Source organism: Phoxinus phoxinus (genome assembly GCF_949152265.1).
Source record: "Phoxinus phoxinus genome assembly, chromosome: 12".
NCBI lineage: Eukaryota > Metazoa > Chordata > Actinopteri > Cypriniformes > Leuciscidae > Phoxinus > Phoxinus phoxinus.
Window position 1 is genome coordinate 24,730,505 of NC_136887.1, and position 21,526 is coordinate 24,752,030.

Sequence of the window (21,526 nt, forward strand, 5' to 3'; positions counted from 1 at the left end):
TGACTTTGCTATTGCAATGCTGTTTTCTGATTGTTTCAGTGCATTTTTGATTCCAACTGAGAGTTCTGATGTGTATCATCAGAGAACATTTGACCATGTTTTTGTTATCCAGTGAAGTTTTCCCCATGTACTGAATGATACAGAATAACATGCAATGGCGTGAGAGACACAGAGCCTCACAGAGGCCACAGCTGGTTCCAACTGGAGCAGAAAATCATCTGAGCTCAGACAGTAGCATGAATGCTGAGGAGATATGTTTGCCTGAGCTGCTGCTTGGACTCGGTGTGAGTGTTTACACAAGAGACGCCGCTGAGTTTTTATTTGAATTTGTCTGCAAGGTTGTTAAACAGACGCTCTCTACACGAGTGCATATAACAAAAAGAAACAAATGTTTATACAAAACTGGCCAATGCTAAAGAAAGACTATTCTTATCATAATCTGCAGCATAATATTCGGTATTTAAAACAAATGACATTGTGTTACCTAAGTGGTCAGTTGATATTCTTATTTTTCCTGGTCCAAAATCATCCATCCATCCACATTTGTGTTTGAAAATGATGCAAAAAGAGTTGTTGACAACTATATTTCATTTTAATTTTTACATGCCTTTGTGCCCACATGCCCATGTCAAAATTCCATTAACGGAAACAATATTTACAACTACCATTTCTGGAATATATATTTAAAGGGTCTGTTATTAGTTTATTAAGATTGCTGTATCTATCTCATGCCTCATATAAATCATGCTCAAAATACATGTAAACTGATCAGTGGTTGCATTTGTGACCAGTGTGAGAAAACACAACCTCGTGTCACGTGATTAATTTACATGAGAAAATGCATGTATTATAACCTTATGCAATTACTTCTCCAAAATGTATATTATAAACCGTTTAACACATTTGTAGTGTATTTAATATCTTACATATTGTCTAAATATGTAACATTGCTAAACATTACATTGCTTTGTTAAATGCAACTTTCAATAGGGTGTTGTTGACTAGCAATTTTTTCACTAACTTTTAAAAATCTTTTCGATTCTCTTTTTGTTAATGCAATTTACGTTCACTTGAATTGTGCAGTTGTTGGTTGGCCAAAAAATGACACTCTTCTGCGTTGTCTGTGGATGGTGGTGATCTAGGCTACTTGGTGAAGCGATACGTTCATCTGTCCCTTTAAACTGGCACGGTGCGCGCTCCTCCTCTCCTGCTGTGGGACCGGAGCGCGGGCGCGCGCACCTGGATGGATTCTCTCTGGGAGTGATTCGCTCCCATCCTCTGCTTTTACTAACAGCAAATAACAACTACAAACTTTTATCACTTGCTTTGAAAACTTGTTTTTAAAGAGCAATTAATGCGTTGTCACGTGTCACGCCAATATAAAATACTTTCTTTCGAAATGACGCTGGCAGTCGTTGGTCTTTTCACCCTGTTTATCAGCATCATCGCCACCACGCCTGGTAAGTGCAAACCAATCCTCGTCTCTCTGCCCTGTAAAGTACTTTCTTGGTTATGTTAGTGTGTTTAGCATCCTTTTTTATAGTTTATTTATGAGTTATAGACTATAATGCATGTTGCTAAAGAGATGAGTTATTTTATTATCTGAAATCAATTTGTAATCGTTAATTATTTATTATCATGATTTATGGTCATGCCTTGCACATCTTGAATGAGTCTTTGAACAAAGTTTGGTTCGTTGTATCAGCAATAAAATCTACAAATTATAAGAAATCTTATAGATAGATCGAGTTGTGATTCTATTTGATTTACTTTAATGTATCTCAAAATGCTATTTGTTCGCTAAGTGGAGCTGATGAGTGCACTCGTCCTCAGTTGAGGTCAGTAAACAATTTGTGGAGGACGCAGTGAGCGGACTTCTGCTGACTGCCATGTCTATGAAAGTGTCTGGTTTCTGTCTGTCCTTGTGTGTCATTACACTTAGTGTACTTAGTCTGACTCTCAATTTTATAACAGGACTCTTTAATAGTTCATTAAAGAAAGAACACGATTATTGTCTAGAATGTAACATTAATACCTTATCAATTGAGATTGTATAAACAGTGATTGCTGTAGAAATGATATCTATAATGTAATGTAATAAGTGTGTTTGTGTGTTAGCAGCTAAAGAGTTTGTATCTCTGGCACAAAGAGAAGATGCTCTGCTCAGGGACTTGTTTCAGGGGTACCAGCGCTGGGTCAGGCCTGTTCAGCATGCAAACCACTCTGTGAAGGTCCGCTTTGGCTTGAAGATATCCCAGCTAGTGGATGTGGTAAGACAAACATACACAGATCCAGCTATTTTAAACTTAATTTGGAAGCCTTACTGACGGTACTCATTTGGTCTCTGTCCATGGTGCTGAAATACAACAACTGGAGCTGTCCATGGTTCTGAACGCTATTGACTTATGAAGTCAATGCATCTCTCTATTAGGCATTTTATATTAGGGGCATCTGCTTCCTTAGAGTCTATACATATAAATATTGCCTTACTGCTGCACCCCTCCTCCAACTTTTTTCACATTCTCCTGGTTTTATTTTGCCTGGCTCTTTCCTTAAAAGGTTTTTGCTGTTCTGAAGACTCATATGATGGGAGGCTGAATTATTAAGAGTGCAGAGATCCAGTGAGCTTTCACGTCTTTAATAGTGTGCACACACTCCACACAAATCCATCGGTGTACCATTTCCCTTTGTGATTAAATTATACAAAATAAATTGACAGGAATTCAGCCTGAAGAAAATATATTTGCTAAGTATATATATATATATATATATATAAAAGCATAATAAGTAAATGCTGCAGGTATTAATTTAATCTAATGTGATTGCTAGCTAAAAAAAATAATGCACAGACACAAACTAACATCCAATGCAGCAGTGATCCAATATGATTAGAGCCTGAATGAGCAAATAATGTGCTCTATGGATAAAACCTTCTTCAATGTATGATGCTGACAGTCCTGAGTGAAATCTCTCAGCTTCCATGTGCATTTTATTAATGTGTCGTCAAAACAAATTAGTAATCATAAACAAAGGTGTGCCATTTGAGCTAATTGTTCCTCTCAATGATGATAATAATAAAAAAAGATGACGTCAACTTACTGTAGTTACATGTTGCAATTTGATTTACTTGATAAGGGCTCAGATGTGCCTGTTTGATTTTATTGATTTAAAAACTGCCTGAAGGCACAGGTGCCCAAGTGCCTCGTAATTCAGAGTATAAGATGGCTTTGAAAGTGGTTATGCTGGACGTTTATCAAAAGATATAGCCAATGATTTTGAGGGCTATGGAAAATAAATAAAGACAGCTATTATTATGTGGGCTCCAGTCACCCCTCTCAGCACCACTCTGCCGCAACTGTCTCATAATCTCAAGAAAAATAGATCATAATATAATTTTGTTTATTGATTGATGTGTCTTTTGTGGTTCTTTGTGCTCTTTGTATGGTGTATTACAACAGACTTTGGAAATGATTAGAGAATTTAGACTTGAGTTAAAAAATAATCACATATATTGGATCTCACATATATATCTCAGTTGTTTATGGTGTTATCTTTCTTTCTTCCCTGTTTATGAATTTAGGATGAGAAAAACCAACTCATGACCACTAATGTGTGGCTATGGCAGGTAAATAACCTCAGACATCACTGTAAAAATGTTTCGCTTTAATAATGTGCTGTATGCAGATAAATTAAGTCAAAATTATTAGTTTTGCCCAGGCTGTTATAAGAAATTATAAACACATGTAAAAACAAGACAGAACCAATGAAATATAAACAACGGATTATGTTATTAATGTAGGCTTTTTCCTGTGAGCTTTTTGCTTTTCTGTGCATTTTATTGTTGTTGCATAGAATAAAAACACTAGCTGTAGGTTACCCTTTTTTGCCAAATATTATTTTAGATAAATAACTTAACCAAGATTAGTGTTTTGTTCTTATTTAAAATATTTCCTCAAATTCTGATGGTACAAATCCCCAAATATACATATATATGATTGTTTCAACAATATTTAAAATAACAGAGAATGCATATGTAAAAGACTAAATTAGCAGTTCTTGACAATAGAAAAGTAACGAAACAAACATTGGAAAATTGGATATGTTTGTCATGATAAACTCTTTGTAGGAATGGCTGGACTATAAACTGCGTTGGAACCCTGATAATTATGGTGGCATCACCTCTATCAGAGTCCCGTCAGAGACCGTCTGGCTCCCAGACATTGTTTTATACGAGAAGTAAGTTTGTGTGGCTATCTAATACAACAACAATACATCATTATGGAATATTAAACATGTCATCCTGTCCACTCACTTTTAGTGCTGATGGACGTTTTGAAGGCTCACTTATGACCAAAGTCATTGTGAGGAACAATGGCATGATCACTTGGACCCCCCCTTCCAGCTACAAATCAGCCTGCACCATGGATGTGACGTTCTTCCCGTTCGACCGCCAGAACTGCTCTATGAAGTTTGGCTCTTGGACATATGATGGGAACATGGTTGAACTAGTGCTCCTCAACCAGCAGGTGGACAGAAGGGACTTCTTTGATAACGGCGAATGGGAGATTCTCAGTGCGACCGGGGTCAAAGGAAGCCGGCGAGACGGCCACCTCTTCTACCCGTACATCACATATTCGTTCATCCTGAAACGTCTTCCTCTCTTCTACACACTCTTCCTCATTTTTCCATGCCTGGGCTTGTCCTTCCTAACAGTGCTGGTTTTCTACCTTCCATCCGATGAAGGGGAAAAAGTCTCCCTCTCCACCTCCGTGCTGGTGTCTCTCACCGTCTTCCTCCTCGTCATCGATGAGATCATCCCTTCTTCCTCTAAGGTTATCCCGCTGATTGGGGAGTACCTGCTTTTTATCATGATATTTGTCACTCTCTCCATCATCGTGACAGTGTTTGTCATCAACGTACACCACCGCTCTTCAGCTACTTATCATCCGATGTCTCCATGGGTGCGTACGCTGTTCCTCCAGCGACTGCCACATTTGCTCTGCATGAGGGGGAACACTGACCGCTACCAGTACCCGGAGATGGAGCCCCACAGCCCTGACCTGAAGCCCAGGAAAAAGAAAGGCCCTGAAGGAGAAGGTCAGGCTCTGATTAATATGCTGGAGCAAGCCACCAACTCTGTCCGCTACATCTCAAGTCACATTAAGAAGGAGCATTTTATTAGAGAGGTAAGGGCTTGAAAATGTCTTAAGATGAATGTAAAGTGAATGACCGCAAATATTAATAGAAATAAAGCTATTTTTTAGATATACCTTAAAGTTTAAGTTCAGTTGTTACAAACAAATGTTCAAATAACAAACAAACAAATAAACATTTTATTTAATAAATTGATCAAAGTGACAGTAAAGACATTTACATTGTTGTAAAAGATTTCAGTTTTAAACAAATGCTGTTATTTTCACCTTTCTATTTCTCAAAGAATCCTGAAAAGGAAAAAATCCAGTTTACACTAAAATATGAGACTTCTTTTAAAAGCATAAAAAATAACAGTAGTGTATAAATCCATATATATGTATCTTTTTAAAATTGAATCTTGATTCAATAACATTCTGTAATATATTTTGGCATTTGAAAGTTTATATAAAAATGTATAAAACTATTTTCAGTTTGAATTTATTTTTTAAGCTGCACTGAATACTTTATATATTTACCATATATTTGAAATATATTTGGGCCAGAAAATATATTCTTTTATAAAGTTAATTATGTTTTGCAGTAATTAGGTTCCTCTGACATATACTGTTGATGCTAAGGATAAAGTCAGGAATAAAAATGTTAACGCTAATCAAGTGTTATGCTGACTATTATTTGATGATGAATATGCCAGTCGTGACAATTATGATGCAATGAATATTGCAATAAGGTCCCAGTAGTTGCATTAACTAACACTAAATAACACTGAGAAATACATTTGTTACAGAATTAATAATAATACAACTGTTCATTGTTAGTTCATGTTCACTTCCATTACATAATATTAAAAGATACAACCTTTGATTTGAAAAAGTAAAGGTTGAAATGAAAATTAACCAAGATTAATAAATGCTTTAGAAGTATTTTTCATGGTTAGTTCCTGTTAACTAGCAGAACCTCATTGTAAAGTGTTAGTGGATCTTCTTTGGCTCTTGCAGGTCGTACAGGACTGGAAGTTTGTGGCCCAGGTGCTGGACAGGATTTTCCTCTGGGCGTTCCTCACTGTATCTGTTCTTGGCACCGTCCTCATCTTTACACCTGCCCTGAAGATGTTCCTGAGCACACCCCCACCTCCTTCTCCATGACACGTCCAGAATTACAGTCAAATCCATCACATTACAAAAGGGAATATTGTTGTATTGTTGTACTTCCAATAATAGTGAAGACAGCTCACATTACTATGTAGAAGTAATTTGTTCTTTCACTGCATTGAATACTCAGATTTATGATTAACATCATAAGATGACCAACAATGTTGTAATGTGCAGAGTATAGCATCACCAGTCCTAAGTGATACAACATGCTGTTTACAACTTTATTTTGTAAAACATCGGCTGTTTGTAGATAATTTAGTTATTCATTATTTTTTTATTCACAGACAACATTAAAAAAAACAGTTTACAAAAATGAAAGAAGGAAAAAGCCAATCTTTTTTTGACCTGTGCAGGAAAACTATTCCACAGAATCAGAAGACTGTCCATCTTTGAGAACACACACCTCTGTTTGGTCATATGTTCCTCTCTTGATTCTTAATACACATTCTTCTCTTTGGCACATATTCCACAAGTTAAGCATTCAAACTGAAGAGCACAAAAAAATATAACACGGTTCAACTTAACGCTCCTTTTTTAAACATGTAACTAGACTTGTTTTTCTATATCTACAATGTAACAGTATTCATTTATTCTGGTAAATAAAATATTAGTTTTAATTAAGATATTGTATGAAAAGGGTCACCTTACCTTCCATAACAAGTAGAACAGCAAACCTAGTAACAGCAGTGCTGTCAGTACGCTGAGCAGAATGACCCACCACGGGACTCGACTGAGCAAAGCAGGCTTCCTTTCACGAAAAACAGTTAGCTTCACCTATACCAGTCATAAAAACACTGAGTGAGCTTTGCCTAATACACTTTGTATTAATCACTACTACTACTACATCAAATAAAAATAGCTTATCTAATATACTAATCTACAATGACACGTAACCTTGGTTTTGGATGGCTGAATCCCAATATTCTCCTGAGTCCCATTAAGGGTCAGAGATGCATCCAGTACAATATCCAAGTAGTTCAATGAGTTATACTCCTGTAAAAGAAGTCATCTTGTCAATAATCAACTAGTTATAATACATTTGTTGCCAGAGGTGGACAGTAACAAAGTACACTTATACTTTTAAAAGTACACTTTTTGAGTATCTGTACATTACTTGAGTATTAGTTTTTTTCTGGAAACTTTTTACTTTAACTTAACTACGTTTGAAAGACAAATATCATACTTTTTACTCCACTACATTTCTGTTAAGGTCCTTGAGTAGAAAGTAGTAACGTCTAATGTTGGTTTCTGACGTCAACCAGATTTTAATTTTCAGCCATAATACGTCGTCTTTCCAACGTTGAAGATTATTGTCAATCTGCCGTTGGATTCTGACATCAACCTGATTTTCATTTTCAACGTTGGGTTTGGTCTTCTAAATGCAAATTGTGTCATTGTTTTGGAGAACACTAGCTTATATTTAACAGTAAGGCTAATATATTCATACTAAAAGCTAAAAAACATTAAATATGGCACTTGAGCATGAGCATATGGCATTTGAGGAAACCATTGTGGATGTTATTGAGTGAATTTATTCAATCTCACATTTAATCCCACTACTAGAACTGTGTTCTAGAAATACATTTTATATTGATATGAGGGTGGATAGATACTAGATAGGCATAGATTCAGAGGCATAAGGTATAGTAAGTATTACATACAACAATAATAAAACGATGCATTGACATTTACTTTTTACTTTTGATACTTAAGTACTTTTAAAAACAAGTACAAGTATAATTTTCCTTTTCGGTGAAATACTAACATTAAAAAAAACATCTTGTTAATTATTAGCTGGAAATAGCACACATGCATATGCTACCACAACTTTCAAATATTGAGGAATTTGCTGCATTAATCAACATAGATTGAGCAAGCAGCATTTTTTTTTTTTTTTACACATATGATACTAAACCAAATGAAATGCTGTAACTAAAGTAATTTAAATTGAAAATAAAATTTCTCTTTCAGTTTGAGTTATTTTTTCTACTAACTGCAATAAACATTAAATATTATTTAAATGAATTGAACATTGATTCATTCTGTAAATTTCCTGTACCTCAAGAAAAGTATTGTTCCATAAGCGAGCATGAAGGACGATGCCTGCAGTGCTGTCCAGTGCCTCAAGAGGGCACTTTATCTCCACACATTTTAAGTCGTCAGCACATGTCTGGGGCGGCAACATGAAAGGTAGAGATACATTTGCAAGAACTCAAAGATAAGTACCTCAAAACCTTTGATATATGCTTTAAAGGTACAAGATACCAGTATATAACTAGTGATAGTAGTGAAATGAAAATAAAGCAATGGTCAAAGAAATTTTTATAAAATCACATGTAAAGTGAAATTACCAGAGTTTTATACTTTCTTGTGTTGCCCAAAAAGGGGAAAAAATCAGTAGTGGAGGCAAGAGCCTTCAGACCTGCTTCACGCCCTAGTTCACGCCTTCCTCTGGATGACGCCTATGAAGTGAGCACATAGAATCAGTGACCTATCCCACAGTGCCAGAAGTCATATTGTGTCTGAGTCTCAAGGATTTATCATTCATCAAATACAGAAAGCTGCAAAGTAGAACCAGTGGGAGCTGATGTTAATAATTGATATTTATTTAACTTTATATCCCATGAAGGAATTACCTTGATAAATCGGAGTGGGTTTATAGCCTCTGATGGTGTGCAGTGAATAATATTATTTCCTCGATCACTGATTTGCACAAGGTACATGAACCATTTTCCCTCTTTGGTTGCTTTTGGCCACTGAATGTTCAGCACTGCAGAACCGAAGGACTTCAGAGGCCGACCAATGTTAATAATCTGACATAGAAAGTACAAGCACAAGAAGCACAAAATCAACAGGCTTCTAATTGTACTGAACCCAATAAGTATAATATACATCTAAATACTGTATATTTACTGACATAAATACAATATCACTCTCTGTGATAAGCTACTGATTTATTTTTAATTGGAGATATAAATATGATAATATCTACAATTTAGGCTATTATTATAACTATTCATTTTGTAAACTTAGCAACTAGCAAGTGTAAGGGATTATGCCAGATTAAATGATAATGATAATGAATAGTTAAACAGATAAATTCATCACTGTGACATTAGGGGGACTGAGATACCAACCCTGAACTCATACTGGACCAAAGAGCCAATGTCATCTTCTGATTTCATTGATTTATCATCTTTCACTTTTTCTCCAAAGTACAACTGGGAAGGTTTAGCAACACTACAAAGACAAAATACATCATAAAACAACCATTCAGTATTAAAAAACAGTTGTGCTGCTTTTGTGTTTTTAAAGGATTTTTTGATAAATAGAAAGTTCAAAGGAACAACATTAATTTGAAATCTTTTGACCAATTTAATGCATCCTGAATGCTACAAACTACAATCTGTCTACAAACTTTTACATGGAGAATATAATTTTTTAAAACAATTAATAAGACTTACCCAGTGACATTAAGATGCAGTTCAAAGATGCAATGAATATTGCAATAAGGTCCCAGTAGTTGCATTAACTAACACTAAATAACACTGAGAAATACATTTGTTACAGAATTAATAATAATACAACTGTTCATTGTTAGTTCATGTTCACTTCCATTACATAATATTAAAAGATACAACCTTTGATTTGAAAAAGTAAAGGTTGAAATGAAAATTAACCAAGATTAATAAATGCTTTAGAAGTATTTTTCATGGTTAGTTCCTGTTAACTAGCAGAACCTCATTGTAAAGTGTTAGTGGATCTTCTTTGGCTCTTGCAGGTCGTACAGGACTGGAAGTTTGTGGCCCAGGTGCTGGACAGGATTTTCCTCTGGGCGTTCCTCACTGTATCTGTTCTTGGCACCGTCCTCATCTTTACACCTGCCCTGAAGATGTTCCTGAGCACACCCCCACCTCCTTCTCCATGACACGTCCAGAATTACAGTCAAATCCATCACATTACAAAAGGGAATATTGTTGTATTGTTGTACTTCCAATAATAGTGAAGACAGCTCACATTACTATGTAGAAGTAATTTGTTCTTTCACTGCATTGAATACTCAGATTTATGATTAACATCATAAGATGACCAACAATGTTGTAATGTGCAGAGTATAGCATCACCAGTCCTAAGTGATACAACATGCTGTTTACAACTTTATTTTGTAAAACATCGGCTGTTTGTAGATAATTTAGTTATTCATTATTTTTTTATTCACAGACAACATTAAAAAAAACAGTTTACAAAAATGAAAGAAGGAAAAAGCCAATCTTTTTTTGACCTGTGCAGGAAAACTATTCCACAGAATCAGAAGACTGTCCATCTTTGAGAACACACACCTCTGTTTGGTCATATGTTCCTCTCTTGATTCTTAATACACATTCTTCTCTTTGGCACATATTCCACAAGTTAAGCATTCAAACTGAAGAGCACAAAAAAATATAACACGGTTCAACTTAACGCTCCTTTTTTAAACATGTAACTAGACTTGTTTTTCTATATCTACAATGTAACAGTATTCATTTATTCTGGTAAATAAAATATTAGTTTTAATTAAGATATTGTATGAAAAGGGTCACCTTACCTTCCATAACAAGTAGAACAGCAAACCTAGTAACAGCAGTGCTGTCAGTACGCTGAGCAGAATGACCCACCACGGGACTCGACTGAGCAAAGCAGGCTTCCTTTCACGAAAAACAGTTAGCTTCACCTATACCAGTCATAAAAACACTGAGTGAGCTTTGCCTAATACACTTTGTATTAATCACTACTACTACTACATCAAATAAAAATAGCTTATCTAATATACTAATCTACAATGACACGTAACCTTGGTTTTGGATGGCTGAATCCCAATATTCTCCTGAGTCCCATTAAGGGTCAGAGATGCATCCAGTACAATATCCAAGTAGTTCAATGAGTTATACTCCTGTAAAAGAAGTCATCTTGTCAATAATCAACTAGTTATAATACATTTGTTGCCAGAGGTGGACAGTAACAAAGTACACTTATACTTTTAAAAGTACACTTTTTGAGTATCTGTACATTACTTGAGTATTAGTTTTTTTCTGGAAACTTTTTACTTTAACTTAACTACGTTTGAAAGACAAATATCATACTTTTTACTCCACTACATTTCTGTTAAGGTCCTTGAGTAGAAAGTAGTAACGTCTAATGTTGGTTTCTGACGTCAACCAGATTTTAATTTTCAGCCATAATACGTCGTCTTTCCAACGTTGAAGATTATTGTCAATCTGCCGTTGGATTCTGACATCAACCTGATTTTCATTTTCAACGTTGGGTTTGGTCTTCTAAATGCAAATTGTGTCATTGTTTTGGAGAACACTAGCTTATATTTAACAGTAAGGCTAATATATTCATACTAAAAGCTAAAAAACATTAAATATGGCACTTGAGCATGAGCATATGGCATTTGAGGAAACCATTGTGGATGTTATTGAGTGAATTTATTCAATCTCACATTTAATCCCACTACTAGAACTGTGTTCTAGAAATACATTTTATATTGATATGAGGGTGGATAGATACTAGATAGGCATAGATTCAGAGGCATAAGGTATAGTAAGTATTACATACAACAATAATAAAACGATGCATTGACATTTACTTTTTACTTTTGATACTTAAGTACTTTTAAAAACAAGTACAAGTATAATTTTCCTTTTCGGTGAAATACTAACATTAAAAAAAACATCTTGTTAATTATTAGCTGGAAATAGCACACATGCATATGCTACCACAACTTTCAAATATTGAGGAATTTGCTGCATTAATCAACATAGATTGAGCAAGCAGCATTTTTTTTTTTTTTTACACATATGATACTAAACCAAATGAAATGCTGTAACTAAAGTAATTTAAATTGAAAATAAAATTTCTCTTTCAGTTTGAGTTATTTTTTCTACTAACTGCAATAAACATTAAATATTATTTAAATGAATTGAACATTGATTCATTCTGTAAATTTCCTGTACCTCAAGAAAAGTATTGTTCCATAAGCGAGCATGAAGGACGATGCCTGCAGTGCTGTCCAGTGCCTCAAGAGGGCACTTTATCTCCACACATTTTAAGTCGTCAGCACATGTCTGGGGCGGCAACATGAAAGGTAGAGATACATTTGCAAGAACTCAAAGATAAGTACCTCAAAACCTTTGATATATGCTTTAAAGGTACAAGATACCAGTATATAACTAGTGATAGTAGTGAAATGAAAATAAAGCAATGGTCAAAGAAATTTTTATAAAATCACATGTAAAGTGAAATTACCAGAGTTTTATACTTTCTTGTGTTGCCCAAAAAGGGGAAAAAATCAGTAGTGGAGGCAAGAGCCTTCAGACCTGCTTCACGCCCTAGTTCACGCCTTCCTCTGGATGACGCCTATGAAGTGAGCACATAGAATCAGTGACCTATCCCACAGTGCCAGAAGTCATATTGTGTCTGAGTCTCAAGGATTTATCATTCATCAAATACAGAAAGCTGCAAAGTAGAACCAGTGGGAGCTGATGTTAATAATTGATATTTATTTAACTTTATATCCCATGAAGGAATTACCTTGATAAATCGGAGTGGGTTTATAGCCTCTGATGGTGTGCAGTGAATAATATTATTTCCTCGATCACTGATTTGCACAAGGTACATGAACCATTTTCCCTCTTTGGTTGCTTTTGGCCACTGAATGTTCAGCACTGCAGAACCGAAGGACTTCAGAGGCCGACCAATGTTAATAATCTGACATAGAAAGTACAAGCACAAGAAGCACAAAATCAACAGGCTTCTAATTGTACTGAACCCAATAAGTATAATATACATCTAAATACTGTATATTTACTGACATAAATACAATATCACTCTCTGTGATAAGCTACTGATTTATTTTTAATTGGAGATATAAATATGATAATATCTACAATTTAGGCTATTATTATAACTATTCATTTTGTAAACTTAGCAACTAGCAAGTGTAAGGGATTATGCCAGATTAAATGATAATGATAATGAATAGTTAAACAGATAAATTCATCACTGTGACATTAGGGGGACTGAGATACCAACCCTGAACTCATACTGGACCAAAGAGCCAATGTCATCTTCTGATTTCATTGATTTATCATCTTTCACTTTTTCTCCAAAGTACAACTGGGAAGGTTTAGCAACACTACAAAGACAAAATACATCATAAAACAACCATTCAGTATTAAAAAACAGTTGTGCTGCTTTTGTGTTTTTAAAGGATTTTTTGATAAATAGAAAGTTCAAAGGAACAACATTAATTTGAAATCTTTTGACCAATTTAATGCATCCTGAATGCTACAAACTACAATCTGTCTACAAACTTTTACATGGAGAATATAATTTTTTAAAACAATTAATAAGACTTACCCAGTGACATTAAGATGCAGTTCAAAGATAATTTTTGCTTCTGCAACAACTATTGGAATATCTTGAATGCTAATCCTATTAAAAAGAAAAAGAAAAAAATCAAACATGTACACACACACATACACACACACACTAAAACATTTAAACTTTAAAACTTCATTAGCTTGTAAACTGTTTTTCATGCAATAAAACTTTATAGTATTACTTCTATAAATGTATTATGTTGATTAACTGTTAAAGAGGTACCTAGAAGATACCATCATAGCTAAGCTAGAGTCTTCTTACGTTTTAAGGGACAGAGTCACATTAGCGCCTGTCACTCTCAAGGAAAGCCTTTCTGTGTTTAGTATCAGGTAGAATGAAACCTGAAAGTGTTGAAAAAAAAACCTAGGTTAGGAGACTGACAGATTTGATTATATTGAAAGCATGCTTGATGGTTTAAGAGAATTTTAATTACTCTTCATACCTCCGAGTCTCTTTTAAAAGGATTTCCAAGTTGGCAGTCAGCCTGTGTTTTGTGTTCATTTGGGTTACACTGCACCTGGGTTTCCTGCACAGCGATAAAAACGAAAACAAATGGTATTTGAAAACATCTATAAGCTAAATCTGAAACAGTGTACACTAAAAAAAAAAACATTTGCGGAATCAAGTGAACTTAATTTAACAAATGTATTTCAATGAAATAAATTGTTTTGTCAGCTTTACTTGACAAATGTTTGTTCAGTCAGTGTTTAGTGAGTGAAATGATACAAGACAGAATGAGTGCATCATAAGCAACATTTTAAAATTTAACAATTTAAGAACCAAAACAATGAATTAACTTATATTTAGCGTTCTAACATTGCTAGCTAGTAGTTATCTTTTCACTTTTTCACTCTTTTCACTGAAGGTTGGATTTTAAAAAAAAAGTCTCAAGTTTTTTTCATGCAACTGTGTAAAGTAGTTCCTAAATGAAATTATATGCATGAAACAACTTGAGACTTTTTTTTTAAAAATCCAACCTTCAATTTTTTTGAGTGTACAAGTCTAGGCCTGAATATGACAGTCCTTCTAAACAGATGAAATAGAGCATTATACAAATGTCTTACAGTAAAAAGCAAAACACAATCAGACTGGTTGATACAAACTTGTCAAGAATTACACAGTAATTATTTGTTGTTTTCAGTGAAATAGGACACTCACACTATTCTTCTTTGGCATGACTGATGATAGGTGCAGAAATTCTGGAAACGTCACAGACAGTTGACTCTGGTGTGCATCTTCTCCACCTGTGTTGGTTACAGTGACCTCCAGGGCCACGTTTTCATCACCAGGAGAAATGACAGAAACACCATTTTCCCTTCGACACACAAAGATACACCCAAATTCAGCTATTCAAGGCCAAACACGTGTCAAGTATGTATAGCTAATATGCAAAATGCATTGGGTAGTTCTTACACAATATGATTATACCTTGATGCAATTACCGGTAATGGATTGCCCTGAGATATTTAAACTCCTGATTTGGTCCTGATTTGTCAGTACATGTTTTGCAGTTACAGCAACAAAACTTTAGCTTTATACAAACTACATGTCAAATATCAATCATGTGGTCTTTGAACTGTAAAAAAAACAATAGTGTATTGTTCTAAGTCTTGCACAAGCCACATAGATACTGATATTACATGGATAGAGGGTCACATTTTTCTTGTTGTTGGTCTTTGGCGCAGAAGCTATACTGGAGCTGCAGGTTACTGTGGCAGATGTTGTCACTTCCACAGTCGGCATTCATAAAGGTGACCTGGGAGATGAGAGGTTTGTGGTAAAGAAAGCCGTGTTTGAGACAGAGGGATATTACAGAAAGGAAGTGATATGGCAATATACCTCTGCTTTGGTTGTGTTTTCTTGTAGAGCATTTAAAACTGGCTCCAAGTCAGGGAGGTTTCTGATTGTCTGTTTTGGATTGTCAGATGGCAAAGAAACCGATAAGCTGATGGAAATGCTGGTCAGCTTGTCCTGGATATCTCCCTAAAACACAGCACAATAGGTTTTAATCATAAATTCTCACTTTCAGTTCTTGAAACCAGCAAATCAGAGTGTGAGCAGATAGTACCAGCAGCCTGAGCTTGGTCTGGACACACTCTCGCTTGCCCTGGCCAGGCAGTTCACGGTCTCCCTGCGCAGCCTCAGAATTCACAAAGACCACCCGTGAAGGAAGACCCCTCTCTCTGCGCACTGTATCAGCCTTTAGCTTGTACTCGATCCCTACAGAAAGGTGACTATCAAATTCAATTTCACATGCTTTAAAAAAGTTCCAAGAAATTGCTTTGACAAGAAGCTGTTTGCCAAGTTATAATAGCCTAATTAATGAAACATACCCAGCTGGAATGACTCATACAGATTGCTGTGGGACATTTATTCTTGTTTTGATATTTAATGCAGTATGGAGAAATTGACTCACTCAGTTTGGGATTGTATGATGGCTGGGAAGTGTAATTGAAACAGGACTGAGCTGTAATAATGCTAAAAGATAAAAAAGAAGAAGAAACAAAATAAATAAATAAAAAATATATGTGTGTGTGTATATGTGTGTGTATATGTGTACACACATGTGTATATAAGTGTGCGTGTTTATTTATATAACTCAAATTAGCATATATATATATATATCTTAGTGTTAGATTTGCTGTTATCTCACCATGGATTTTTCTTGCAGTCCTGTGCCTTGAAGTCAATATTATTCGGTGTTAATGTCAACGTCTTTTCTATGTTTATCACTGGTTTAGTCCTTAAAAAAAAGAACATATTATTTATTAATAATATTAACGTAATTAATTTATAATTCTAAAATGTACAGATCCACAATTATATTTAATGAAAGTATATTTATAGTGTGGGGTGTGTCTGGTTATTCTTTCACTTCATATGATGAATTATATGAATGCAAAAAAACTGATCAGCATTGAATCTATAGATTTAGCAGAGTGGGAAGCATCCAACCTGTAAACCAGCACAGTATCTGAAAGTGAACCCACAGCGAGGTCTGGATAGCCGTTACCGTCAATATCCATGTTTCCAGCCAAGGAATAGCCAAACAGTTTGATACCACGGTCTCCGGCATCTAAAACCTATAAATAGAGATTATTTTCACAGAGTCACTTAAATACAATTTAAATCTGAAGCAAAATAACTGATAAAATTAATTATATTCATAAATATGCCTTAAAGTTCATAAAGAGTCATTTTACGAACCACTGGTTTTTGATGAAAGCCTGCAGCTGAACCATGATGTATGTACACTCGACCTCTCCCTGTATCCTCATTGGGAGCGCTCACTGCAAAATCTGTTCATCAGAAAAGATCATCTGTCAGATGTACTGTAAAACTGAGGCTCAAGACTGAAGTATATATAACCTTTTGTTCAACCTTGGAAACCATCTTGATTTATATCCCCAATGTGCGCCACTGCTAGTCCAAACATGGAGTCCCTTTTCCCATACAGACACGCTGGCTCGATTTGGTTCCAGCGTTGTCCATTGTCCTGGTTGATGTAAATGTACACGGCCCCTCCTACATCTTCATCCATGTTTTTCGCAGAGAACTCAGGTGCACCCACCACGATGTCATCCCACCTGAGGCAATGAGGACATTGTCATCTCTAATAAAGACTAAACTTGTAAAACAATAATGTGATTACATAAGAAACTTTACAATCACATCCTGTTTAGTCATAATTGTATCTGATTCTAGTGTAAACTCACCCATCTGCGTTTAAGTCAAGAACAGCGAGGTCATAGCCAAATGAGGAGGCCAAACCTGGACCTCGAAGGATGTGTTCAGCTTTCAAGTTCCTTGATCCTGCCTTTTCATCCGGTCTTAGCAACAAAACCTCCCCACTGTGGTATGAGCGCGGAGCCCCTGCCACAACATTCAACTCTCCGGTCTTCATAAGGTTCATCCCAGTATCTAAAGCAAAGCCTGAGAAATAACAGAAGGAAAACTGTTGATAAATGGATGATATCAGATTTTAAAGAGTCATAAAATACTTATTTTATCATTAAATGTTTCCCCTGAAGTCCACTAATACGCACTAGTACTGTAAATTCAGAATGAGTTATTTCTGTAGCTTATTTGTAATAAAAACTTCTGAAAGAAACAGTATGATTTAAAGAAAATGTATTCCTCATTTTATAGTTGCTAATGTATTGCTAACTACTGCATCAGATAAGTCAAGATATACAGTAATATTTTATTTTGAACAGATCTGCATTCTAGACAATTGTGCTATAGATTAAGCACAACAGATTTATGGTAGATTTAGATTTGTGCTATAGATTTAAGGTCCTGCTATAGATTGGCCTCTGGTACACAGTAGTAGGTTGACCATGATCACCTAAAAAGCTGCTGATGTCCACAGGAATAAGCTCGTCTTGTTGTTGGTTATGATCTCCTGTTTCATAGATCTCTAGAGAGAAGTCATCTACAGGCTCCATGTGCACAATGCCTTGTGTGAAAAGGAACGAGGTAATACTCAATACTACAGACTTTACTGTTACTGTATGTGTGAAGTTTAACATTATCAACAAAAAAAGCTTTGCAGTACCTTTCCAGTCATAGGCTCCTGGAGCTCCATAAACAAGATATTTGCTGTCTTTGGAAAACGCTACAGAGAGACCCTGTTGACAGTATCCAAACTTGTGCTTATCTGCTTCCCGATTCCTACAAAATGATCTTGTGCTCATTGCATCCGTCACCAATTTAAGGTCCTGTTCCAGGACAAAACATCTGCCCAATAACTGCTGGTTGGTAAAACTCCAATCCTGGTACCTGTGGGCACAAGTCTAAATAAAACAGAACATATTCATTACACATAGCGTCAATGAAAACATTAAGATAACATATGTACAGTTAACGTTTGAGGTGTCAACTATAAATAGAATACTTTCACAATGAATTAGAACCAGTTAAAATAAAAAGCACACTTTACCACTACTTTGCCTCCTCGGCCCTGACTTCGGACACGAACACCTAGCCATTGGTTTTCTCTATAGTCTACTCCTGTCCTATCCCTAGGACGAGCTGCCAGTATAGAAAAGTGAGTTTAATGCTTTTTTAGGGATACATAAACTGCTTGTATTATTAAATAATACACATAATACAAAAAGTATTTGATCATTACAATATAAAAAAAATTAAAACAAATCATAAATCAAGTAAACCACAACCAACCTTCTATATCAACGGCAATGCGTTCACAGTCATCAGGTTGGGTTGTGAATTTGCATTTGTACAGACCTCCAGATATATTGGCATTTTGAACGGGCAATGCTCTAGCATGAGGCGCTCCAATCAGCAATCTGAAGATGCAAGTGATGTCAATAGATAGATAGATAGATAGATAGATCGATCGATAGATAAATAGATAGATAGATAGATAGATAGATAACCGTTATGTATTGCGTAGTAGCATATCATTATCTAACATGAATTTTAATAATTGATATGATACTTTCATTTAGGCCTATATTTGTAGCCTATACGAATGCATGCAGGTTGCTACAAAGCATTGACCAAGTGTGTGTTGCTGAACATGTTAAAAAAAATACTATCTTGGTATAACACAATGCTTCAAAGTTCTGCCGTAATTTAAACAATTATCACGTGTTCGCTTTAAAAAAAAAAAGGTTTCTCACACGCGCTCCTCTGCAGGTTTGAGCTGATGGTGCATGGCCATAGAAAACCCAAACAAAGTGTCTGCTTCTCCACGCTTCTTCAGCACGTTCTGTGTGTCCAGGTTAAAAGCAGAAACCTGCGCTGGCCGAAGCATCCACACGGTCAGGAGGAGACTCCACTGACTGAGCAACATGATGATGGACCTCTCTGGAGCTGGCAATGGGCTAAGAGATCTACTCCAGAAGAAAAACTATCACTGCAGGGTGAGGCAATGTGACGAATATAAGCCTTGGCTGATTTATGTTCTCAGGGCGCGGATAGGACCAACTGTACAGTAAAAAAAGTTAATGTTTACCTGCAAAGGAAACGTGAACACATGCCCTTTAATCCTCAATCATTTCCTGGGAGTTTAGTCAAGTTCAAGATAAGAATAAACATGTTACGACGGTGCAATTTGCAATGAGAAAGAAACTTTTGTACACGAGCAAGCCACAGAGACATTATTAAAAACAAAACAAAAAACAACAACAACATAGGCCTATAACATATAGGCTGCCTTTATAAACCTATAATATTCAGATATCTACCTCGAAGCCAAATCAAATTTGTCCTGTTTTTTTTTTCTTTTCTTTTTTTTCTTAATGCAAATTAAAATCGGTTTTGTCCGGACAGATAAAACACATTGCACCAAAAGATGGCGCTAGAGATTTCTAGACTAGAATGTCGACTGTGGCCGTTGGCCTTGACTTCCACAATAGGAAAAACCCCCAAAAAACAGTACTATGGAAGTCAATTGTTACAGTCACCTGTCTGGTTACCAACATTCTTTGAAATATCTTGTTTTGTGTTCAACAGAAGAAAGAACTCATACTGATTTGGAACAACTTGAGTGAGTAAATCATGACCAAATAAACATTTTTGGGTGAACTATCCCTTTAACTGCCATGATGACTGCAAAATGAAACAATTGGATTCATTTATTTTATTTAAAATAACACGAAAAATTGACAACTTGCCTCAACTCTATATCTAGGAAAAATACCCTTAAAATGATCAAATTGAGGGTTAAATGGGTTCATAATTCACAAAATGTGTGGATTTTGGAATTCAAGAAAAAAAGTTACATTTTGTGACAAATTCCATGTGTGACAACTAGTCCTGGTATGATGGTGCGGTTGTTTGGCCTTTGTTTTGCATTACATTATTGAGTAGCAGTACTTGTCTCTGCACATAGTGGTCATGGTTTGGAAACTTAAACATCATTGTGGTTTTAGCACTGAAAGTTATAAGGTCTCACAAGCTTCCTTCTGGATAATCAGCAACATGCAAATGACAAATAATAATGGTAAAAATAGGGCTGCACGATTATGACAAAAAATATAATTGTCGATTATTCCCTTGAAATTGTAATTGCGATTATTAATTACGATTATCACAATTTACATTGAATGATGTTTTGAATAGCTTTATGCCATTGTTTGAAGCGACTACATGCCATATTGCTATATCAAAATAAACTCTCTGAATAAACTTCATGAAAAACTTGTATTGCTTTTCTCTAGCATTAAGCCTCAAATGTCAAATAAATAAATAAAAATATTTAAAGAAACCAAACCAAAGTAAACATATGCATGGTATTATAATGTTATACTAAAACTAAAATTAAAACAATGGGGGAAAAAAAATTAAGATAAGCTGTAGAGAAAAAACACATCTTAAGCACACAGAATAATGTAAGTGCACTGTTTTTTTCTTCTAATTGAGCCTTTGAACGATTACATAATTGTGGAATCCGTAATTGTAATTGCGATTACAAATTCGACTAATTGTGCAGCCCTGGGTAAAAATGTATTTTCTCTTATTTTCAACACATTCTGTTTATAAGTAAAGTTGCACCTACTGTACATGTCAACTAACTCTCAGTATTAGCAGACTGCTTAATATCTGCTAACACTTTATTTTGATGGTCCCCCAGACATTAAGTAACTTTTTAATACATGTCAACTAACCCTAAACCTACCCCTACAGTCTACTAATACTGTAATTTAAAATGAATTAATATAAAAGTATACTTTTTTTAAGCATTTTTTTTAGTATAAGTATTAGTATAAGTATATAGCCAGCATGCATCTGAGCACTACTAACTTTAACTGTGACAAAAATAGCTG

The 21,526-nt window shown here is 35.3% G+C and overlaps 3 protein-coding genes across 4 annotated transcripts; 1 reads left to right on the top strand and 2 right to left on the bottom strand.

Moving 5' to 3' along the window:
- Window positions 1–1,123: 1,123 nt before the first annotated feature.
- Window positions 1,124–6,296, top strand: chrnb3b (cholinergic receptor nicotinic beta 3 subunit b; the record flags this gene model as incomplete). 2 transcript variants are annotated; one of them, XM_079631635.1, is made up of 6 exons in its annotated part: window positions 1,124–1,460; window positions 2,122–2,270; window positions 3,581–3,625; window positions 4,127–4,236; window positions 4,319–5,186; window positions 6,150–6,296. In XM_079631635.1, exons 1-6 carry the CDS (start codon window positions 1,355–1,357, stop codon window positions 6,294–6,296), a joined length of 1,425 nt encoding a protein of 474 aa, XP_079487761.1. In that variant the 5' UTR covers window positions 1,124–1,354. The 2 variants fall into 2 exon arrangements, with proteins under 2 accessions (XP_079487761.1, XP_079487760.1); XM_079631634.1 differs by having other exon boundaries at window positions 1,224–1,460; window positions 2,119–2,270.
- A 288-nt stretch (window positions 6,297–6,584) lies between these two features.
- On the bottom strand, window positions 6,585–9,834 carry LOC307008309 (integrin alpha-6-like; the record flags this gene model as incomplete). The annotated part of the gene is made up of 8 exons (XM_079631050.1): window positions 6,585–6,791; window positions 6,954–7,079; window positions 7,200–7,298; window positions 8,365–8,475; window positions 8,657–8,767; window positions 8,942–9,118; window positions 9,443–9,545; window positions 9,770–9,834. The coding sequence occupies 8 exons, from the start codon at window positions 9,832–9,834 to the stop codon at window positions 6,741–6,743; spliced, it is 843 nt and encodes a 280-aa protein (XP_079487176.1). The 3' UTR covers window positions 6,585–6,740.
- A 262-nt stretch (window positions 9,835–10,096) lies between these two features.
- Window positions 10,097–19,628, bottom strand: LOC307008645 (integrin alpha-6-like). The gene is made up of 26 exons (XM_079631633.1): window positions 19,379–19,628; window positions 18,915–19,042; window positions 18,673–18,764; window positions 18,289–18,526; window positions 18,079–18,189; window positions 17,447–17,663; window positions 17,112–17,317; window positions 16,938–17,029; window positions 16,686–16,813; window positions 16,384–16,473; window positions 16,147–16,208; window positions 15,799–15,950; window positions 15,570–15,713; window positions 15,371–15,486; window positions 14,889–15,045; window positions 14,173–14,256; window positions 13,992–14,071; window positions 13,707–13,781; window positions 13,380–13,482; window positions 12,879–13,055; window positions 12,594–12,704; window positions 12,302–12,412; window positions 11,137–11,235; window positions 10,891–11,016; window positions 10,646–10,728; window positions 10,097–10,222 (listed from the first exon to the last, which is right to left on the bottom strand). Exons 1-25 carry the CDS (start codon window positions 19,549–19,551, stop codon window positions 10,678–10,680), a joined length of 3,123 nt encoding a protein of 1,040 aa, XP_079487759.1. The 5' UTR covers window positions 19,552–19,628; the 3' UTR covers window positions 10,097–10,222; window positions 10,646–10,677.
- Window positions 19,629–21,526: the final 1,898 nt, after the last annotated feature.

Coding starts and splice junctions, on each gene's coding strand:
- LOC307008645 (XM_079631633.1), bottom strand. CDS start 19,551: ATGTTGCTCAGTCAGTGGAGTCTCCTCCTGACCGTGTGGATGCTTCGG. Junction 14,072..14,172: donor CTTTTAAAAGAGACTCGGAG/GTATGAAGAGTA, acceptor CAACACTTTCAG/GTTTCATTCTACCTGATACT. Junction 12,413..12,593: donor CAAGAAAGTATAAAACTCTG/GTAATTTCACTT, acceptor TTGCCGCCCCAG/ACATGTGCTGACGACTTAAA.